We start from the raw sequence: 21,071 nt of genomic DNA on the forward strand, positions 1-21,071 counted from the left end.
CTGAGTTTATACAGAATGACGACAAGAATTTTTATCATGAATTTTAATGTAAAAAGTATATACAATAATATAAATTTTAGCGATTCAATTTATTTTCCATTAATAATAGATTTGATTACATCATTTTCCATTATTTCTTTACTAAGATTAGGGCACAATTTGTTTAATAAACTGATACACTGCTTTGTTTTTTCCATAATTTCTTTACTTCCTTCACCAGAGTTTTTATGATTGCAGCAAAGCTTTAATAAAGAACAATATATTGATGTGTAGAAATAAATTCCTTTGGGTTGATAGATCGATAAAAATGCTTTTACAAGATCAAGTGATGCACTTGTGATTTTCAAGTTTCTGTTGTCTTCACAATATTCACTCAATATTCTAGTTAAATGTTCGGACCATTTACCAATACTACTGTGATTCAAAAGTTCTCTCAAACTCACTATATAAGCATAACGGCAATCTATATCAGATTGCAGTTCCATTTGACTAAAGAGAATATATAAAATATCATCCTTTTTATTCCATTCAAACATATTTATGTTACCTTCACAGTAACAAATATTTTCAAGTAATTTTGCAATTTGTGTGTACAAAGTGATGATCATATTAGTTTCTATGTTAGAAGTAGCCTTTTTAAGGGCTTGATAAATCACTTCGTCATAATTACAATTTTTTAAGCTTTTGCTTTTTTGACAGTGATCTATTATTATACCGATACATTCTAGACCTATCATTTGATTTTCTTGCACATAATCATCAAAAATTACTAGTGCAGTAGGCAAAACTTCTGCTACGTGTCTTTTCAAAAATGGTTTTTCAATTATCTGCAGAAGCCATTTGTAGCAGACAACAGCACCTGGGTAAGACTTCCATGTATCTTTGAGCAGTTTTGGTCTTAAAGACATTACCACAGCCAGGAAAATGTTATCATCGAATACTTTCGAAATATTATCTTTTTCAAAAATTTTGCATACAAGTAAAGATAACAATTTGGAAACTTCTACTGTTTCACTTGTATTCCACACATTTTTACTACTTTGTTCTCCAATAATTGTTATGACCGTCACTAATTGCGTATTATTTTCTACTGTCAATTGATTTTTATTTTTCAATATAATACTTAACAATGACATAACATTATCAAGATTTGATGACAATGTATTTTTGTAGTCTTTATAATCTTCTTCTACACATGGTCGCACTGAGTTACCTGAGAAACGAGGCACAATAGTTTGTTTGATAACTTTATTAAAATCAAGCCAAAAATCACTGTTTATTTGGTCGTCTACTACCATTTTAAATGCTAAATGCTAAATTAAAAATAATATCTTTTTATCATCTGATCAGCGGACTGCTTAACTTATACCAACGACTATAAAAGGTCTATTTTCGTTGTTTACACTAAATGAATAAAATGACTAAATACAAAACAGATATTTTTAAATTTATTAAATTGGTAGCAATGATGTCAATAACTATATGGTTGGCAACATGTTTTGAGAGGCACTTCATTCGGATCATTCAGCATATATGTGGGTGCCACATATATTTATATTATCAAGTTATTGAATATGATAATGTACAATGAAAATCAAGTTATTTTAAGTTCTAATTTTATCTAAAATGATTTTTATCAATAATTTATTATATATTATAGAATAATAAAATAATATCAATTAGTAATCAAGTATTTCAAAGTTAATTCTCACGCGCGCAAACGAATCAGGCTCATCAGGCGTTCAAAAAGACGCACAAAATTATTCCAAACAGTTGTAACTCGCCTGAGAGAAAAAATTCGAACACCTGTTATTACCGTCTTGAAATTTGAACGTTCGGATCTTCGTGTGTTTGCGAATTTCTTCGAAAATAAAAACAATTTAACTACGTTTATATAGTTATTCAAGTTTATGTGTATTCTTTTTAAATATAAGATACAAAAGTGCAAGTTTATATAATGTAAATGACAGATTTCATGTTTGTAAATCTTCAAAAGAGCAAAATAAATACATTGGATTATTGTGTTGAAATACTGAATTTATATTATAGGTTTTTATATTACTTAAATTCTGAATACTTTAGTTCTATTATTTTTTGAGATTAATAGTGAAACAACATTTAGACATAATGTATAGGTTAAGAAACTGAAAGTAGAATTTGGAGGGAAAGAGCATTTGTACGTATTTTCAATGGTGTTCTTGAATCAAAACAAACCGGCAGATGTTTTACATGATATCGTGGAGGGTGATCGTGGGGTATGTTTTTACACCATTTACTATAAACGTTTATAATTTCTCCAAAACTGTACTCATAATCCGTTTTTTATAATAGTATTTTACAATGAGAAATTGTTTTTGTTTCTTCTTTCTAGATCATAATATAAAAAAATGTCAGGCCATCCACCATTCAAATGTGGTGATAAACCACACGGCAAGAAAGTACTTGCTTTGTGGAAACAATGCACTCCACAGGATAACACTCGTCCAAGTGTGATGCCCTGTTTATCGAAAAGGAGATCATTTCCATCTAGAGCAAATGATAGTAGCAATAAAGTTATTAAGACAGTCAAAATAGATCATTCGTCTACAGAATCGACGAATCTCTCGGATCAAGACCAAGTGAACAATGTATTAACACTAAGGGAAGAAATTCACGAATGGAGGCGTCAGGAAGCAACGAGGAGCAACATTAATTACGTTGTAGGAAAAAAGAAAACCCAAACTGACGGTAAGAAATATTTGAATTTACGGTTGTTCCATTGAAGATTAGAAGGTAATTCTTCTAATATCTTATATTACTTATACATTTAATAGATTACTTCATATTCATACAATATTACATTAATTAACTAATCCGGGTAGATTTTTGTCTCATAAGACGTTTACACCGAAGCACTATCTTTTTAAATATATTTCTTCTTAAACACGAACCACAGTAAATACGAAGATACAAAACTATTACTCAAGTTGAGACGTTTTTGCTTCTTCTCTTGACTCCTGACTTTCGATTTAATTTGTATTTTCTGTGAATTTTTTTTATTAACGGAATATATTCAATGACATAACATCGTTCGAGTTAAAATATTTGCCTCCCTTAGCCCTAATTTTAAAGTTGGTTAGAATTTGCATTGAAATCGTTTACTCAACGCTAATCATTCAATATACACTAAAGTATAAATTTTTCACTAATTAAAATATTGTTCAATGCATTATGTTTTTACAATCATGATTCATTCAGTTTTTATCGTATATCATCATTTATTACGAAAATTGCAACATGACGGTTGAACAATAGAAACTGATAAATATTAAATATAATAAAACGTGAAATAATACACATCATAAGTATAAACAAATTTTAATCAATATGTTTTATTTATTCGAAAAATTTATTATTTTATCTATTAATCATCATTATTTTTGTGAAAATTAAGATTGTTATTAACTTTGAATATTGTGTTATTTTATTAAAAATGAACATTTATTGAAGATTTGCAATATTTACACGTCAGATTAATAAGTTTTTGTCATCTGTTATACAAGTATAAATTCAGCTTCAAATTTACATATTCGATAATATGTTCAACGAGCATATGAGTATTAATGCCATTTTAACATTTGTATATAAGCTTAGCAATATCATCAATAAAATGATTAAAACTAATTATAAACTTATTAACTTTATAAAAAATTTTGTTATTGATTGATAGAAATTTAATAGACCGATATATACCGATAAAGTAGGAAACTAGTTATTTATGGATTAATTTTTATTTTATATAAATTATTAGTTTTATTGTCAATTTTAAGATGATTATTAACCATGTATGTTTTTATGGTAAAAAATTGTAGTTTTCTATGCATTATTTCCTTTTGAACATCTTGAAAATCAGTGTTGTTATCAGCCGAAATAGCTCAGTTGGGAGAGCGTTAGACTGAAGATCTAAATGTCCCCGGTTCAATCCCGGGTTTCGGCAATGAAAAATATATTTTTCATTTTGATTTCAATTATTGTTTATATTATATTTTATTCAATCGTTTTTGCAAGAAATACTTATTTTGTGTGCAGGTGCAATTACCAATGAAATGAATGTTCATACTTATCCAGAAACATCTGTAATAGAACTTAGTCAAGAATGTAAAGAAAATATTTCGAAAATGTAAGTACTTATTTAAAGCCTTGACGTTTAAAAAATATACTATGAAACATTTGAATAGAATATGTTTTTTTGCGTTATTTAGTTAAAACATTGATGAATTATCAGTTTATTTATTTTTATTTATTCCCCTTATCAAAAAGTGATGGAGTCATGTTGAAGTATAAAGTTCATGGTCTTATTACTTGAAATATGGTCATATGATATACCGTTATGTGACGATAAAGAACCGTGTACAAGTGGTTTTGATTTTAAATTTTAATAATAAAAATTTAATTTTTCGTTGTTTTAACACTTATTTTATAAAACTAACAGCGAGTAAATAGTTTCGTAAAAACAAGAGGTTATTCTTTGAAATTGCTCTAATTATTATGTTTTACTAATCGATATTTTGGTTTTTGAATGCGTGAATTTGAAATAAGTGTTGTAATGTCGTAATCTTTATTAAAAAAATTGGATAAACGTTTCATAATAATTTGACCCGCACACTTGCAAAGAACTGTATCATTATTTGTTGCAGATATCGATACGATAAGTCATGAATTTAAAAACGGAACTGCTTTACAGCTAATACATATTTTTTCGCTGTGATATGTATTTTATAAAAAAAATGAAAAATCTACCTTTGAAAAAAGTAGTTTATGTTAAATATGTAAATCAACATAACAATAAGAAATAAAAAATAAGATAAGAACGTTCGAAACTCACCTGATCCTATTTAAAAACTTGATTTCTATATTTTATTTCCTATATAAAAAAATGATAGGCTATGGAATGAAGTAATTTTATTCGCGAATAAAATTGATTCTGTTCAGTTCTGAAGTTTAGTTTTGAATATAAAACTCTGTTATGAGTAAATTGACGTTAAATAATAAACCGAGGCATTTTATGTCCATTTATATTAAATGAATTAAACGAATAAGTAACACAATGAGTAGGTACTGAAAAGACTATTCTCTCAACCGCCTAACCTTAAAATAATACGACAAATTTATCATAATTCACTCCAATGAAATTTATTTACAGGACATGTAAATTTATTGAATTTCTTTATTGTAGAGTTTAACTCTGAATAAACATCATCAAGAATAAACAAAATTACTAATTAATATTTTATATAAAATACTGTGAATTGATTTCGGGGCATCCATTATCGTCAATTTATTTGAAAATTTTTTTGATATTTAATTTATAAATGCAAACAAATTCTTCAAATGGTGAGAGATGAACAGTTGACAAAACAATTGAAAAAAGTTGAAAAATAGTTAAAAAAACATATTTATTGATATAGAGATAGATCCTGGGAAAAGTTCAAAATCATAGACCACTATGTTAATTATGATTCTATTTATTTGAAAAGGAACTAAGAGAAACTAATTCGGTACACTACTCATTACCTTATAGCTAAACATCTAACAACCGGTTCCGATATTATATTTGAATTTATCGACGAATATTAACGTAATTGGATATTTATTTATCAAATAATATTAATGTACGGTAAACGTTTCAAAAATTCGAATTTTTTTATGTATGTAGTGTATTATATTACTGAATATCACCGAATATAAACAAGAGGTGCTTGTTGCTTGACGACATTAGTTGGACTATAATAAAGATGGATCGGTTCACGAATTATTGAGTAATAAAATTGTTTCTTTAATTTATCATATTTTAACTGTACAGCAATTGTATATTATTATAATATCACTGTATATATGCAAAGGTATATAAAAGTTACAAGCACTTGTTTAAGAGGTGAACACATACCTTTGCTTTGGTACGCGCGTAAAATTTTTTCATGAAAAATTAATAAATTTGATTATCAGTTGGAAACTTGATCTATTTTAAGAATATTTAAAAGTACAATGTTGTAATTATTCAGCTAGTTCTGTTGATCCTTGGATAAGCAGTTTTAACATTTCTATTTATAACATTTATTACAGCGCACAATGTAACTTTCCTATTTAAGTAAGAATTTTACTAGTACTTTTTGTGCGCACTCTTCATTCGTCTGAATAATAACAATAGTTTTAAATTTTTTTTTAACAACTGATGTTCTTTATTCAGCACGTTTATATTCGTCAGTGTTTATACGCCAATAACATAAGAAATAGTTGAAGCTTATTTGACTTCTAGTCACTTACGTAAATATTTAAAATGAGTTAAAGTGAGTTTCTAGGAGTGATCACGTCGAAGTGTAATAAGAAAAAGATGTGAAAAGACAAATGCTATTGACGAGGTGCGTGGACATTGTCACGAAGCGTCATTTGAATAAATAGCGACGAAGAAACCTTTGACGCGATAAGCTTACAAAAGAATGCGAGAGCTCTCAAAATATATTTGAGCTCATTTAAAATGCCAATGCGAGGAAATAGACAATCGGTAAAAGACGCGAGTGCGCGCGTAAATCGCACTGCAACGTCAAAAGTATTATTTTTCGAGCTGTCGGTAATCGTCGCTTGTTTTGCGTTACGTCGCTAATTCGTTCAAGGCAAGTTAACCGTATTTTGCATAAATATAGCGTGCATTCTCTCTCCCTCCCTCTCTCCCTCTTTCTCTCTCTCATATTTTTTAGCCCGTTCTCTTTTTTTATCTGCACAGAGCGCGGTTACGTATAAGTAGCATGCCGCTTAAGGCTTACGCTCTCAGTGCTGGTAATTGTTTATGGCACGCACAAGTCTCTATTTTTGTTCGCACTCGCTGTTTTATCTCCTTACCGAGAATGAACTGACCTATATAGCATGCGTACATTGTTTAGCGCTCACCGCCTTTCAAAACCGAGAGCTTTATACAGCAAATATGCTTTTATTGCGACATCGCCTCTTTTTTATGGTGTATTCATCGATCACCTGCCAACTCAACTTCTATACTATTTGCTGCAGCAGCTTTCAAATGTGTACTCACAACTGACGTCAATTGCACAATTTATTTATGACTTTTTCAAATTGATACCAAATTAATTTTGTAATAACGTTGTTTTGCGTGTACAAGAGAAAATCATAATATTACAACGAATAGTTATAAAACAGTTGCATTAATAGCCCTTATTTCTTATCATATGAAAGTCCACTCCAAGTTAATTGCAGTCTATTAGAACGTTATTTAGGCTGAATGCTAAATAGATAAAGTAATAAATGCAGGTGCAATCATTTAAATTCTTCCTATGTTTCGATACAAATTACTTTCAGCTATTTTTTAATCGAGTAGTAATACTTGAAGATTATCATGAGATCAAAAGTCAATTTCCGAAAAATATTTTTGCAAATTTTAAGAACAACGCGAAACTCAGTTGACTAACGTTGACTATGGAAATGCGTTTTATCAGGATTTGTAATATATTATGTTAACAAGACGTAGCACAGTATCTTGCTTCTATAATTTCGCTAATCGTGCCGTGTTAAGTATAGTCACAGTGAGAAACTTACATAAACATCCAAAATACGATAGTTAGAAAGCTTCAAATGTAGAAAAATTAATTTTTTAGTATTGACAGTTGATTGCTGAGAATTTTTCCTCAGCCGAAATAGCTCACTTCGGGAAGCGTTAGACTGAAGATCCAAATTTCTCCGGTTCCATACCGGATTTTGGTAGCTGAATATTTTTTGTAACGATCAAGTATCTCATCATTGCATTGTCTTTCGAACTTATTGATCCAGTTTTATAAATAATTTTTCTGAAACTGTTTGCAGCGTCTCATTATGTTATTTCGTGTTATTCTGTCAGTGCTCGATAGTCGGAGAAAAAGAAAGATTCCGTGTGGAATTTCTGGAAATAGCCAAGTAATCGCCAAGTAATCGCCTATCGAAATCATTGAAGCAATTAGGATGGGCACGAAAATTCGCTGTAGTAAGTTCGAAAAGTTTGAACGTCCGCAGAAACGCGAGCTCGGCTTATCAGGCTGACCTCGGCACTGATCGAGCTGCGCTCGGGCACGCGATGATCTCGATCGAACAGCTGTGTGTATATCGTGTGTGCGTGCGCGCGCGTGTATACGTGTGTATATATATAAAGGTTAGGCTGTATATATACATACGGATAAGAGAAAGAGAGTTCATTCTATTCTGAGGACGAGCATGTAGATGTATGTATGTATATGAGCGCGACAGGGTCGCCGCGAGGAGAAATCGCACGAGGCTTTGCATTTTAGCGACGTGCGAGAAATGTCGATTAGCTTATATAGCGTGCGGACGCCCGCGGCTTTCGGAGCACTCGCACATTCACCAGTCGAGCGAGCGTTACGCTTGTACCTCACGTTCACGCCCGCAATCAAAAGTTAATCGAGTTCTGATGCCGCGCACTGAATTAATTTGACCGATTCATCGATTTAAGTCTGCGAGCTGCATTTTTTATTCTCAACCGCTAGACACCTTGGCTACCTTAACAATTTTTCACTAATTTCTTTGTAATCTGCTAGCATGTTAAAAATTGAGAGAAAGATAAAAAAAGTGATACCTCTGCCGAAACCCGGGATTGAACCGGGGACATTTAGATCTTCAGTCTAACGCTCTCCCAACTGAGCTATTTCGGCTGCTGAAATATGTTATTGAGTAACATATCACTATACGCATTACATCGTATCACGCGTGTAAAAATCTATCACACTGGTTATACGCGGTCATCCTTCGCGAGTCGTTTATTATCAAATAAAGTAGCCGTTTCGTTTTCATTATGGTTAATAATTGAGCTTTAATCATTATTTAAAATTTTTCTACGACAACTCAAAATACTTGCGTGAGTTACATGCTGACAACGAAGCTGATAATATACAGGTATAATTAGGTATTTCGAAAATTCGGACCATTTAAAAAAATTTGATTGCGTAATTTTTTTTTCTTTCATTCGATATTACAAGGCATCAAGATCGCATTATTATGCGTGAAATACTTAAAAAACCTTGGACGTAATGCTTTTTTACAATTTGTAACAAACGAAAAAATTATGTATGAATGCCTCGTAAAGAATTGCATCGAATTTCCAAACAAAGATTTCCTATCCGCATTTTCAACTACGTGTCCCGGAAGAACTATGTACACGTAGTTTAATCGTCAGGATACAGTTGGTGGCAAAAATAATTGAGTTTTCGATGCCAAGCGTTTCCTTCTCACGGTTGCGTCAAGGTACATTAGAACGCCAGCTCCTGCCTGATTTTCATTTGGATGCAACTGGGAATCAAAGTAATCGAGCGTTAAATTGCTTCAACAGTGTCAGCCTATCATTTGGAAAATGTACTGCAAAATGTTTTCTGCTCAGAGGCAACGATGATGTGGCGACTGCGTGCTATCTTGTTACAAAGCACTCGAAAATAGTCAGTGTTGCAGTGTAGCATAAACATAGGCAGTGAATAATTCAACGAGTTTTCGATGGAGCAAAGGAGTAAGGGAAAATAAAAACGATGTATTTCGCAGTGAGCAAGTTGTCGCCGTCAGTGATGATCCTCCGAGATCGCGCGTGCTGCAGGAGGTAGCAGTGCAGCGTGGCGCATCAGAAAAATCGGCATTCTACGAGCCGCGCGAGGAGCCGAAGCTCGCCGTAAAAAAAAAGTCCGAAAACCGGTTTGCCCAGACGTAAATGGCACACGGTGCGACTTGCGCGCGCGCGCGAGATCCTTGGATGCAGCGCTGCTGCTGCTGCTCAACGGAGAAGGAGAAGATACATCGCAAGCCCACGGACAAAGAGCTGCACGAACTCCGCTGCTGCTGCGGCGGCGGCGGTGGCGGCGGTGGCGGCGGCGGCTGCGGCCAGCGTATCCGATCGAACTCGCCTGTCCCCAATTGCCGCGTCCAGGCAGCCGAAGCGACAAGCTACTTGTCACGCAAGCGCGACTTTCCAGCTCGAAAGCAAGAAAGCAAGCAAACTTTTGCCGCAGCCTTGCAAACGCAGCAGGCAGCATTGTCTAGTTAAGCGCGCTCCCGGCGCGTGCTTTCACTTCTGACACTTCATTAGCCGCGCGCGTAGACTTTCCTTTGGAGCGGCGCACGCGGGGCAAAAAGCAAGCTTCCAACCGCAACGAGCGAGCGCAAAGCAGAAGGAAACAAAGCGTCGCGTATGCGCGCTGCGCGTCGAATCAGGCCTTTGCGTAACTCGACTTTGCGGAGCGCGCGCTTCTGCGAACGGAGAGAGCCGCGGCAGCCGGAGCAGCGAGAAGAGGCTGGAAAGCGTTTGGTTGAACGCACTCTTATTTATTGCCGCGAGGCGATCTGTGAGAAAGTCCTGCCCGCGCGAGCCACGGCCGAGCACAAGAATAAGACGAGCGCCAGAGAAGAACGCGGATTTGCGATTCGTCCGCGAGCGCGAACACCGACGAAGGCCAGTGGCGCGACGCTCGCGACGATTTGGCTGCTGATATCGATCGACTGGCCGAGCTTGCGGCCGAGAAGGACCAATCGACTCGGCGCCTCTTGCCGCTGGCGAGCCCCGCGGCGCGCCCGAGCGGGCGAGGCGCGTCGTAAGCGTCTCGCCCGCAACGGCAAATCCACCTGGCACCTGTCACTCGCCTGTCTACGCGACTTGACCCACTGGCTTTCCCGCAGCGCTACTCCCACTCTCTCGGTCTTGCTTTTCACCGCTTCAGCCTATTCACGCCAGTTATCGCGCGCAGCCGACCTACCTGCCACCGGGACTTCGCTGCCTCCTGCTTTTTGTCCTCCGTCAACCAGTTCTTGCTTTTCAAATTTCACATTTTCACGGAAAATTTTACTGCATTCGCCTGCTGTTGCAAGCCATCGATCGGTTGCGCTAATGGGCTCGCAAATACTTCCAAACGGTCCGAGTGAATTCGCTTTCAGTTAGAAATATCCAACTGCCGTCGTCTTATACTTTCATTCATTGAAGTGAATGCCATTCCTTCGTAATACATTGTCTTAACGTCACAATGCATTTTCGGATTGGAAATAGTATATCCTTCAGTAGTGAAAGTTCGTAAGGAAAATGTTATTGAATACTTATAATTTTAGCTGAAGCGTATAATCAATGGCGTGTAGCTAGAAGCAATCTGCGGAAAGGTTGTAAACTGTCGAGATCCAAAAGTGTTCCGATGCTCGAAACTGAGGCTCCGGCCCTTTCATTGTTCAACTAATTCGCGAGGAACCTTGAGCTACAGCTAAGTCGGCGGTTTTCTTTTTTTACGCGTGTTTCACGGGCATTGTCGGCGTAACTGCGCGCAATGCTTATTCATGGAACAACATCTGCTTTGATCGGACAATGGGCGCCCCAAAGCTCACCTTCGTGAAAGTGCACACCCTGCAGCCCTCTCCTTAGGCGCGGTCACCCCATCGACAATTTCTACAAGACGCTGCCCGACGCCGGCCGCGTGCCAGCCTGAACATCTGCCCTTGCGATTTGGCCCCTTCCCATCGGCGCTCCGCGCTTGGATAGCGCTCGCGCCGACGTAATGAATAAGCGCGGCAGCGAGGAAAAGCCTTTTCACCGAGTGCAGGAGAGCCGATAACGACGGCGCTGCGCGGCCCGTCAATTTCTCGGCTGTTGGTGCGTTCTTGGCAACGGCTCGCCTATCGATCCTCCGCTCGCGCGTTACGCCTCCCGCAAACCCAGCACCCAGCACGTCGGCTGCTCCGGACGGGCGAAGTGCAGCCTCGATTACAGCGCGAATATCGATAAGCTGCCGTACACGCGCACCTTCCGATTTATTCACATTTAAGTAGATGCGTGGCCACAGCTTTTAATGAATCATGGACGAGCCCGACAGAAGAAAAAAACATGGCCGAAGAATGGACGATCTGAAAGTTTAATTCCTTAACTTGACGGTAAACAGCACGTGGAAAGGCTTCGTTTAGCGCTCGATAAAAATCGGATGATGATTTTTCGACGGTGCCCGCATGTCGTTCATGCAAATCCACATCGACGCCTCCGAATAAAGCACCATTTGCATTTGCCGATCGCTCGCATTGCATTAGACGAGCCGACAGACTATGAATCATAGCATCGCACGAGTCGAATCGTTCCTTCTTACGTCATTAACGGCGATATCAAACGTTGTCAATCGTGAGAAATCATTCGCGTGCTGCGATCAAACGTTGGCGCTCGTGGCGCAGAACTTTCAACAGTTTTCACAACGAAGAACAAGAATTGACAAGGAAATTAATGCAAGACGCTGAACATTGCGAAATACTGAAGCGCGCAAAGACACGGGTATAAGATGAAAAGAGCGAGCGGCGAGGCGAAGCTGGGCGCAAGCAAAACAAAAGGTGCAGTGCGAGCCTCGAGAGCGGGGGGGGGGGGGGGGGGGGGGGTCGGAAGAGTCCGCACTGGTGGTCGGCCGAAATCGGTTCCCGTTGACGAAGAAAAAGCGCGCAGGGCCGCGACCGCGAGAGCGCCGAACGTGAAAGGGGAAGCCTGCCGGAAGAAAGGTGCCCGTGAAAGAAGTGTCGGGTGTCGGAGCTGCGCCCGAGCTTTGACTATCGACATCTGCCCTTTCGCTGCCGCCTTCGACCATTCAAATGTTTACGGCGGCGAGCGCTTATTATTTCGCTATTTTCGGAGTCGAGTGCGCGCCTTCGCCTCCGCCCGCTTCGCTCGGTCCACGCGCGCACCGGAAGCTTTTATTTTTAGGCGCGCGCCTCTCTTACGTGCACGACTCCGCGCAGCATTCTTTGCACATTTCGGATTCAATTGATTTTATCGTAATGCGTCGCCGCTGTTTCTTACAGTACCAATCCCCGCGACACATTGTCCTTTGCTCTCTCTCTCTCTCTCTTTCTTTCTCTCTCTCTCTTGCTTAATACTCGAGACGACGCTTTAATGCTTTTCCCGCTCTGCCATTTTGATTTGAAACAATTAATTTTTTTATCGTTTGTACTCTCGATTGCCGAAAGTTATAGCTTCCGGCAAATTCTGAGAAAGACTTATTAGCAGCAAACTTTGTCACGATTGCACATTGGACTAATTTCCTGCGAAGGGCTTTAATTATGACGACAATACTAACATTAATGTAATTACATAAAAATAAATGAAATTCCCCTAAGCCGAACAAGTGGATACGTAACAGCTATAATTCATAATATTTCACAACCTCCTTTATGCACGAAGGTTTATTCGATTAATATTTTAACTAATCATTGATGAAAATTGTAAAATCAATCGTATCATTTTATGCAAAGTTTTTGAAACGCTCCGAAAATAAATATGTAAGCCCATTTATGGACAAGAACTCAATGTATTGTGTAGAATGCGGTTAATATATTCATTATCTGTAACGTACTTTAATCTCCCTACGAACAAAATTGAGTGGTTTAAAGTTTTATATGTTTGGTAAAACTCAATTTACAGAGACGGCCGGGGACGTGTTTGAAAGATCTTTTTATGATGGTATGCAAGATGGACGCAATCAAAAGTTTTTTTTATTTTTTCAATCGAAATTTTAAGACTGAAAAATCTATAAATCCTTCTCCATCTTTAACCTTTCGCCGATTTTAGCAAAAAAATGTTAAGAACACCATTTTAAAGTTACTTATCGTAAAAATTATTTTCATCAGGTTTGACGCGCGTACGAGCATTTTTCTCGGAAATTAACATTTTTTCCCAACATTTCATATCTCCGTAAATTCAAACAATAGAAAAAAAATTTATTATTTACGTAGAATATTATGAAATTTATTCAGATTTTTTTTATAAAACAAAAATTTCAACTTATTCTTTACATCTGATACGCTTAGAAAGATAACAAATATTATGTACAACATAAATATTTTTTTCTACTCTTAAAATAATGATACAAATTAATAAAGAACTTCGTTTCAAAAATTACAATTTTCAGGAAAATTCTTTTGCGGTTTTTTCTTCTGTGTTGTGGAAATTAATTTATAAATAATAATAATAATACTGTCAGAAGTTAAATGAAAACACGTATTTAATCAGAAACTTGTTTACTTCGCATGGAACAATATCTAGGCATTATAAATTCATATCTTATATTCTCTTTAAATACTTTAATAACTAATATTTTTTTTAATTGTATTTGATTATCGCGTACATATTTTAGGTAGACAAAATTTTTTCAAATTGTAATTTATTTAATTATTCTAGGAGTAAAATACAACTTTTTATGTCTGAGTAAATTTTTTAAAATCATTTTTTGCGCACCAGCTGTAGGGAAAGAAACGTATAAAATGTTTTTCGAAAAAAAATTTGATAAAAATTCCACAGTATTCTACGTTGAAAAATTGACGTTTTTTTCTTTTATTTGAATTTTCGGAGATATGAAAAGTTAGGAAAGAGTGTTTATTTCAGAGAAAAATACTCGTACGCGCCTAAAATTTGATGGAAATAATTTTATGACGAGTGATGTGGATAGGGTCTGAAAAGAAATTAATTTTTTTCGAGAATCGACAAAAGATCAAAAATATACAATTTTTAGATTTTTCAATTTTTAATTTTCGTTTAAAAAAATAAAAATATTTTGATTGCATTCGTAATGAATATCGTTCAAAAGCTCCCGAAGTGAACTTGCAAACGTACCTTCACTCGTCTCTGCAGATGTATTTTTACCAAAGATATAAAACTTAAAATTTTAAGTAGTTTTGCTCGTGGGGAGTTAAAGTACGTGACCGGCAATGTACGTATAGTGAATGAGAGATGCAGTAAAAGTGGCAACCTATTGACGACCAAACCAACAGCAACGAGGAAATAAACAAGAAGCGTTAAAATGTTGCCATCCACCACGTTCGTTTCTCAGTAAAAGCAATTTCTGGCGCAAATATATGCTCGGCGACAGCTGCAAGCGCATAAAGGAAACTTTCAGGCGTAACAGGTCGCGAGCGCAGAGAAACAACGAGAAAGAGAGAGAGAGAGAGAGAGAGAGAGAGAGAGAGAGAGAGAGATGACACATGAATCATCGAGCGCGCGCGTAAAGCCACGTGGTGCGCGTCTCGTAAAGCTTGGCCGCGCTCGAGGGTTACGCTTTACGAAAGCGCTCTCACGGCAGGTACACGAGTCGACCGACCTCTTCTTCGCTCGGAGTGCCGAGCAGATCGATGCGAGCTCGACGCGCGGTTCGTGCGAATGCAAATTCGTGAGTAACACACGAGCCAGCGCACCGCCTGCCTCTTTCCACTCTTCTGTTTCGACTGCTCGTCGAGGCCGTTACGCTGCTTGCGCTGATCGATGCACATTCCAAAGTAAGCGGCTAATCGTTCGACTTGTTAGCGCGCGTCCGTTGCAACCTGCGCCAGCGCGACTCGCGGCACATTTAATCCCATATTTTTCTCATTTTCTTCGCTTTGCCATGGTTGCTCCATCGCGCGCAGCCTCTCGCTTGCAGCCGCGCACGTAAATGTCTCTTGCCAGAGAGATGACTCGCAGAATGCATAATCGAGCTAAGTGCCGATTTCATCAGAGAGGTCTAGCGCGCGCCTCCAGCTGCGTTTCTACGGTCGATCGGGGAAGCCTTGGCTTCTTCCGTTGAAAGGGCAGTCGTCGCCAGTGCTTGTACACGAGCTCCGCAACCCGTGGTCAGTGCTTGCCCGTACGTTTGAACGCGAGAGAGACGAGCTCCCACTTCGAATGCACGCAAACTGGCCATTGTTCGCCACCAGCGAAGGCCTCTTCGTCGCCTCAAGCTCGCCAAGAGCCGCGCAAATCGTGACTCGTCCTCTGCGCGTCCAGCGACACTCGGCCGGATCTTTGCTCTCTCGCGCGCGCGCACGCGTCAACCAAGGATCCTCGACGTATTTTCAATTCGGCTTCCGGCGAGTCCGAATCTCTCAGTCGACGGCGCCGAGCCGAAGAAGGCGAGCGCGATCAAAGCCGGCGGTCGACGATCGAGTAACGAGATGCGCGCAATTAAAACAGAAGGGGAGGCGAGGCGTTGCGTGGTCGCTTCCGCGAATATCGGCGTCTGGTCACGTGCGCGCTTGCTATTCGGCGAAGGTTCGGCCGCAGCAGCAGCGCCGGCGCGGCAATGCACAACACGTGCGATTGCCCTCGAATATGTGCAAAGCGGCCGAGCCGGAGATTTCCTGCCCTCGTCTTTCTCGCGGGCCTACGTGCCACTCGGACTCGGGCTCTCGCGAGACCGGCAAAGCTCGCGGGCCTCTCAAGGCTGCCGGGCGTCGCTCGCTCTGCGACGAAGGGAGAACGCCGAGGGGAGACGAGATCGCCGAGACGTCATCGAGCGCCGGGCGTGGGGAGCTAACGGACGGAGGCGAGAGCGCGATTGGGCATGCGGACGGCGTGGCTGGCGGCCGATAATGAAGGTGCCAGCGTAAATCGTCATTGGCCTTGTGCGCTCGTATTCGGGCCGCGAGCGCCGGCGCAGCGCGTGCTACGGTATTCCGGGGCGCGCGCTCGCTTTCCAGCCGCCCCCTGCCCACCGCGCGACGTGACCGGCATCGCTCCTCGGCGGCGACGCCGACGAGCGCGCGTGCCGCGCCTCCCAACGATCGCACGCCCGCGCGGCCAGTCGCGAGCTGTCCTGCCGGCTCGCGCGCCGCCGCCGATTGCCAAGCCGAACGCGGGGCGCCGCGCCGAGCTTTCGCTTGGCCACGCTCCACGCCGCCGCGGACGGCCTCTCGTCCGCGCTCCCGAAGTCGCCTGCCCTGCCTGTCACGGCTACGCGCGTGCATCGGCCCTCCTCGATCCTTGGCGCTTCGCTTCTGGTATACCTCTCGCGACATTCGATTGTCTTCCGCCCGTTGGCAAAAGTGCTTTCGCTAATCCGAGGCACCCGAGACATTTTTTTCTTTGCTTTCAACCGAGTTCTCAGATATCGAATAGCTAAATGAGCTTGTGGCGCTCTGACAACCTTGAATATTTTCGGCGTCTTTTTCAGTGAGTTTCGCCACGCTGTACTTGCCTTTTGAAAATATTACGCTCTCCACTTGCTCTAGCGCGAGACCATGCGATAACGTGATAATCCTTCCGCAATGCTTGCCGGCATGTGATCAAGTGGGCCAATCGAGTTTCCCTGATAGGAAAGTCGATGGGATTCACCGGAAAATGAAGAGTCAAAGTATGCTCATAAATAATGCGCACAGAAGCGTAACATAATTCTTTTCTAACGACGTAGGAAACAAAAGATGACAATACCTATGAAATTTCTTTTGCACGACAAACATTTGACTGTTTTATTTGCCCACTTTATTTTATTGCAATACACCCCTGTAGCATTCCGCTTTTTTTATTTATATTCTAGCTGACTGAAACAATAGTCAAGCTGTACAGCGTAGTAAACAAGGAAAAGTTGGTGTCACGTGTGCAAATCTAATCTCGCCAAGAGGCGGTTTACAATCGATGGCAAATATAAGCAGTGCAAATAAGCGACGAGATAAAATAAGAGTACGTGGACGTAACTGGCGTACGTATGACTGCGATAAGCCAATACTGCAAAAGCTGAATTAAGCTCCAACTGATAAAATTACCAGTGTCATCGTGCTCGTTCGTTTCACCTTTGAACATCTTATCGAAATCAATCGCAATTTGCGTCATTCGTTCGATCAATCTTTCGATATCAGAGCACCTGCTATCTTGACTTTTCGAGCGCGGACATCCACACGATTATTAACTGAACAAGTCTAGATTATTGTCGTTCATTATAATGTCATCTGTATGAAAATAATTCATCTTCAAAGTTAGTTTACTTCAAAAGAAAGTCGATAAAAAGAGAATTTAACATTTAAAAAATTGTGAAAAAGCAAAAACAAAAAAAAACAACGACACGCGGGGTTCCCAAGCGGTCACCCATCCAAGTACTAACCGCGCTCAATGCTGCTTAACTTCGGTGATCGGACGAGAACCGGTGCAGTTCAGCATGATATGGACGTTGTTACAGTGTTTGATGCTTTTACTTATCTCATTGCGAGAGCTATTTAGATGCAGTACAAAACGTAGCAGAATGAGAAAGTCTAGCGTTTAAATAAAACTTGAACTGACGTCGCGACTCAGTTTAGATGATAATTAATAGCGTTCACAAGTTTTTCAAAGCGAATATTGAGATTTGATTTTTTTTTATACGGAAACAATAAATTGAAACAGAAACAAACGTAAAGTTGGCTCTGTTGAGCTGAAGGCCATGTGTATTAACGGACGATGCCAGCCATGAGTAATGTAAGCTTCTTTCACATCGTTATATTCTCCTTTTCCTCCCTCTCTCTCTCTCTCTCTCTCTCTCTCTCTCTCTCTCTCTCTCTGTCTTTCTCTCTTTCACTGCACATTTATTCGCGAGCTAAGCGCGCAAAAAGAAGATGACCTTGAAGCCTACCGGTTCCATCCCACTCGCCGTTGTCGCCGTCAGTGCTTTTTCCGTAGCTCTGATTTTATTTCACTATTTCTTTTCCAAATTCGCTCATTTCTTTCGTTTGCCGTTTCTCTTGTCACCAACAAACATCCTCTGTAAATTTTCCAACAAAATTATTATGCCCGGATATCTTTATTTTTACGAAAAAAATTGCAATGTGGAAGTGTAAGCTGTATAAATGTTATGTAAACGTAAAATAACTCGATGACCGTAGGAGCATGATGGCGAAAGAAAAGTAGATGAGTTTAAGTGTATATATTTTACAAAGATTTTAAAAATGTTTGAAATAGAACTGCGGGAGCAGGTTCTTTGAAGCTTGTGTAAAATGACGATTCGCTACGTACGAAGGCGAGTCTGCTCAAGCTCAGTCACCCTACTCAACCTTTCATTTTTATGTCGTTCCTGCTCTCTGCTTCAACTTATTCTACATCAAAGTTAGCATTTCATCAGATTATACAACTCAGATTCATTATTTTTTTAAAAGGTTTCGACAAAGTTGATCTATGATATTCATTCATTTCCTTATACAAGTATTAGTCATAGAAAGGTTGCGATTAAAGGAAGTAAGCCTTCAATCGCGAGGTCGTTGAACGAAGAAGAAGAAGAAGAAGAAGAAGAAGAAAAGGAAGAAGAAGAAGAAGAAGAAAAAGAAGAAGAAGAAAAGGAAAAAGAAAAAGAGGAAAAAGAAGAGGAAGAAGATGAATAAGAAGAAAATGAAGAAGATGAAAAGAAGATGAAAAAAAATGAAGAAAAGAAGACGAGAAGAAGACAAGGTAAACAAAGAAAAGAGCGACAGCGTAAACACGCGATTAGTCTGCTTGCCGTCGTGCATCAATCAGCGCCTAAAGAGCTCGAAAATTGCATGGATAAAAGAAGCGAATTACGCGATGGAGAGCAAGCAAGACAAGCCGACGCTGTGGAGCATCTGTTTGAAACGTATAGCTTATAACACCTGACTCGTTAGAGCGTGCGTCGACTCACCTGCTGCATACGTCCGTTGCAGCTCTTCCGTTTCTCCGTCGCGTCAGGTGCCGCCGCTCCTTACCTCTGCAAAACAAAGAAAAGTGAAATTTGCGCGCGCATACGGCGATATAATTTGGTCAGCTGCTCGATCAAAAACACGCGCCTTTAATTATCGGACTTTCTCGCTTACAGTGTATATGTACATGCCCTCTGGCACATGGATTAAAGTTTTCGATGCTTCAATTGCAAAGAGGAGACAGATTGTAACGAGACAGGACTCTCAGTATTGGAACGGTGCGCTCATGTACCAGCCACCGATTGTCTCTAAATTCGCCACTGCCAGGTGTTTTGATGGCCAACGGTCGATACCTTCCTGTCTGCCTGCCTGCCTGCCCACCATGCGCTTTATTTTTCTTTTTGCGACATAATCTTAACACTTTCCAAGTCCAAAATTGGTGAGCAGGTGACATCGAGCTTCGTTAAATTGAACGTTTATCGCGCGCAGCTGATGTCATTTCCGCTTTCAAATGCTCATTCTTCTCCTTAGATTACGTGCATGTGCCATTTTAAAGGCTGCTCATAAAAAAGCTGAGCCGTTTCGCGTGTTCCAGCTGAAAATAATGAGAAGGTAATGAGCCGGCTACGTATGTTTAGATCAGTAAATTTACCGAGCAAACGATTTATTCGATCCGAGTAAAGGGCAGACGAGTGTATAAATAATACAATAGACAATTGCCGCTCGATTGTGACGTTCCGAAAAGTGGGAGCCTGCGAGGAGAAGGCACGAAAGTGTGAAAGGGGCGGCTGCGTGCGTACATTGATGGAGGCGAGCTGCGCGCGAGGCGGACAGAGAAGTCGGCTGGCGGCGGCGGCGGCGGGCGACGCGTCTTCGTGCGCCCTCTCGCGCTGAGCGAGCCGCGCGTCGCGTCTCGTGCTGCGTGCGGCTGATATTGACCGCGAGCAATAGCGGGCTCCCGCAGTGAGCGAGCCCACCCCTCTCGCCGCTCGCATCTCGTCGGCCCCTTGGACCATCGATCCGCAAGCCCGCAAGCCCGACGCTCCTTCTCCCGGTCGCGCTCTCTCCTCTCCGTACGTGTGTGCCGCGGATAAATCGATCGCGCCGCCCGCCGAGCCGGCCAGTCGGCGCTGCTTCAGCCGAGTCTGTCGCACGCCGGAGGAGTGCCGTAGCGCTGTTCGCCTGCAGCCGTACCCCCGCCGCCCTCCCCCGACCGCGCCGCCTCCTCCGCGCTCCCCATTGATTGCAGACAAGCCAGCGCCAGCGCGCTTGTTCGCTGCTTTCCGCTCGGAGCCAAGTGCGCTCCGGCTGCCAACAGCTGCGGCCCACGAGCATCGACAGCGCGAAACAAGACGCAACTGTCTGGCCGCTGGTGCCTTGCGGAGCGCGCGCCATAATAGCGAGGCTGGCCGAGGCGTGACGGTTACGGGAGCGAGGGCAAGCGGAAAGTCGCCGTGCGCGCGCGAGCTTGCAGTCGGCGCGGCGGCCGGCACGCGAGCGAGGAGGCGAGCAGACGGCGGCGGCTGACGTAGCCTAGGTCAGAGGTAGGACGGAGGGGGGAGGGGCCGCGGCGAACCTACTGGAAGCCCGCGCCCGACTCGGCGAGGGCGTCATCCGCTTTATGCTCGCAAGCTCTCCGCCTCCCCTCCGCGCGCCGGCGATGCCCTTAGTCGGCACGTCGCGAC

The 21,071-nt window shown here is 40.9% G+C and overlaps 2 protein-coding genes and 3 non-coding genes across 6 annotated transcripts in view; 2 read left to right on the forward strand and 3 right to left on the reverse strand.

Annotated features, from left to right (window-relative positions):
- Positions 1-67: 67 nt before the first annotated feature.
- Positions 68-1,346, reverse strand: LOC131671897 (TELO2-interacting protein 2-like). Its single transcript, XM_058948686.1, has 2 exons — positions 318-1,346; positions 68-242 (listed from the first exon to the last, which is right to left on the reverse strand). The coding sequence occupies exons 1-2, from the start codon at positions 1,296-1,298 to the stop codon at positions 90-92; spliced, it is 1,134 nt and encodes a 377-aa protein (XP_058804669.1). The 5' UTR covers positions 1,299-1,346; the 3' UTR covers positions 68-89.
- A 598-nt stretch (positions 1,347-1,944) lies between these two features.
- Positions 1,945-21,071, forward strand: part of LOC131671895 (uncharacterized) — a 66,233-nt gene continuing 47,106 nt past the window's right edge. Inside the window, exons 1-4 of one of the 2 annotated variants that reach the window (XM_058948681.1) lie at positions 1,945-2,049; positions 2,136-2,255; positions 2,372-2,727; positions 4,069-4,159. In XM_058948681.1, the coding sequence (XP_058804664.1) occupies positions 2,388-2,727; positions 4,069-4,159 (431 nt within the window). In that variant the 5' untranslated portion in view covers positions 1,945-2,049; positions 2,136-2,255; positions 2,372-2,387. Of the gene's footprint in view, positions 2,050-2,122; positions 2,256-2,371; positions 2,728-4,068; positions 4,160-21,071 lie in introns of both variants that reach the window. The other variant, XM_058948682.1, reaches the window with a different exon arrangement.
- On the forward strand, positions 3,904-3,976 carry Trnaf-gaa (transfer RNA phenylalanine (anticodon GAA)). Its single transcript has one exon. It is a non-coding gene; the product is annotated as a tRNA-Phe (tRNA).
- Positions 8,615-8,687, reverse strand: Trnaf-gaa (transfer RNA phenylalanine (anticodon GAA)). Its single transcript has one exon. It is a non-coding gene; the product is annotated as a tRNA-Phe (tRNA).
- On the reverse strand, positions 17,819-17,938 carry LOC131671898 (5S ribosomal RNA). The gene has a single exon (XR_009302584.1). It is a non-coding gene; the product is annotated as a 5S ribosomal RNA (ribosomal RNA).

This window comes from Phymastichus coffea, unplaced genomic scaffold, assembly GCF_024137745.1.
Source record: "Phymastichus coffea isolate CEN01 unplaced genomic scaffold, Cenicafe_Pcof_1.1 PCOF00137, whole genome shotgun sequence".
NCBI classification, from domain to species: domain Eukaryota; kingdom Metazoa; phylum Arthropoda; class Insecta; order Hymenoptera; family Eulophidae; genus Phymastichus; species Phymastichus coffea.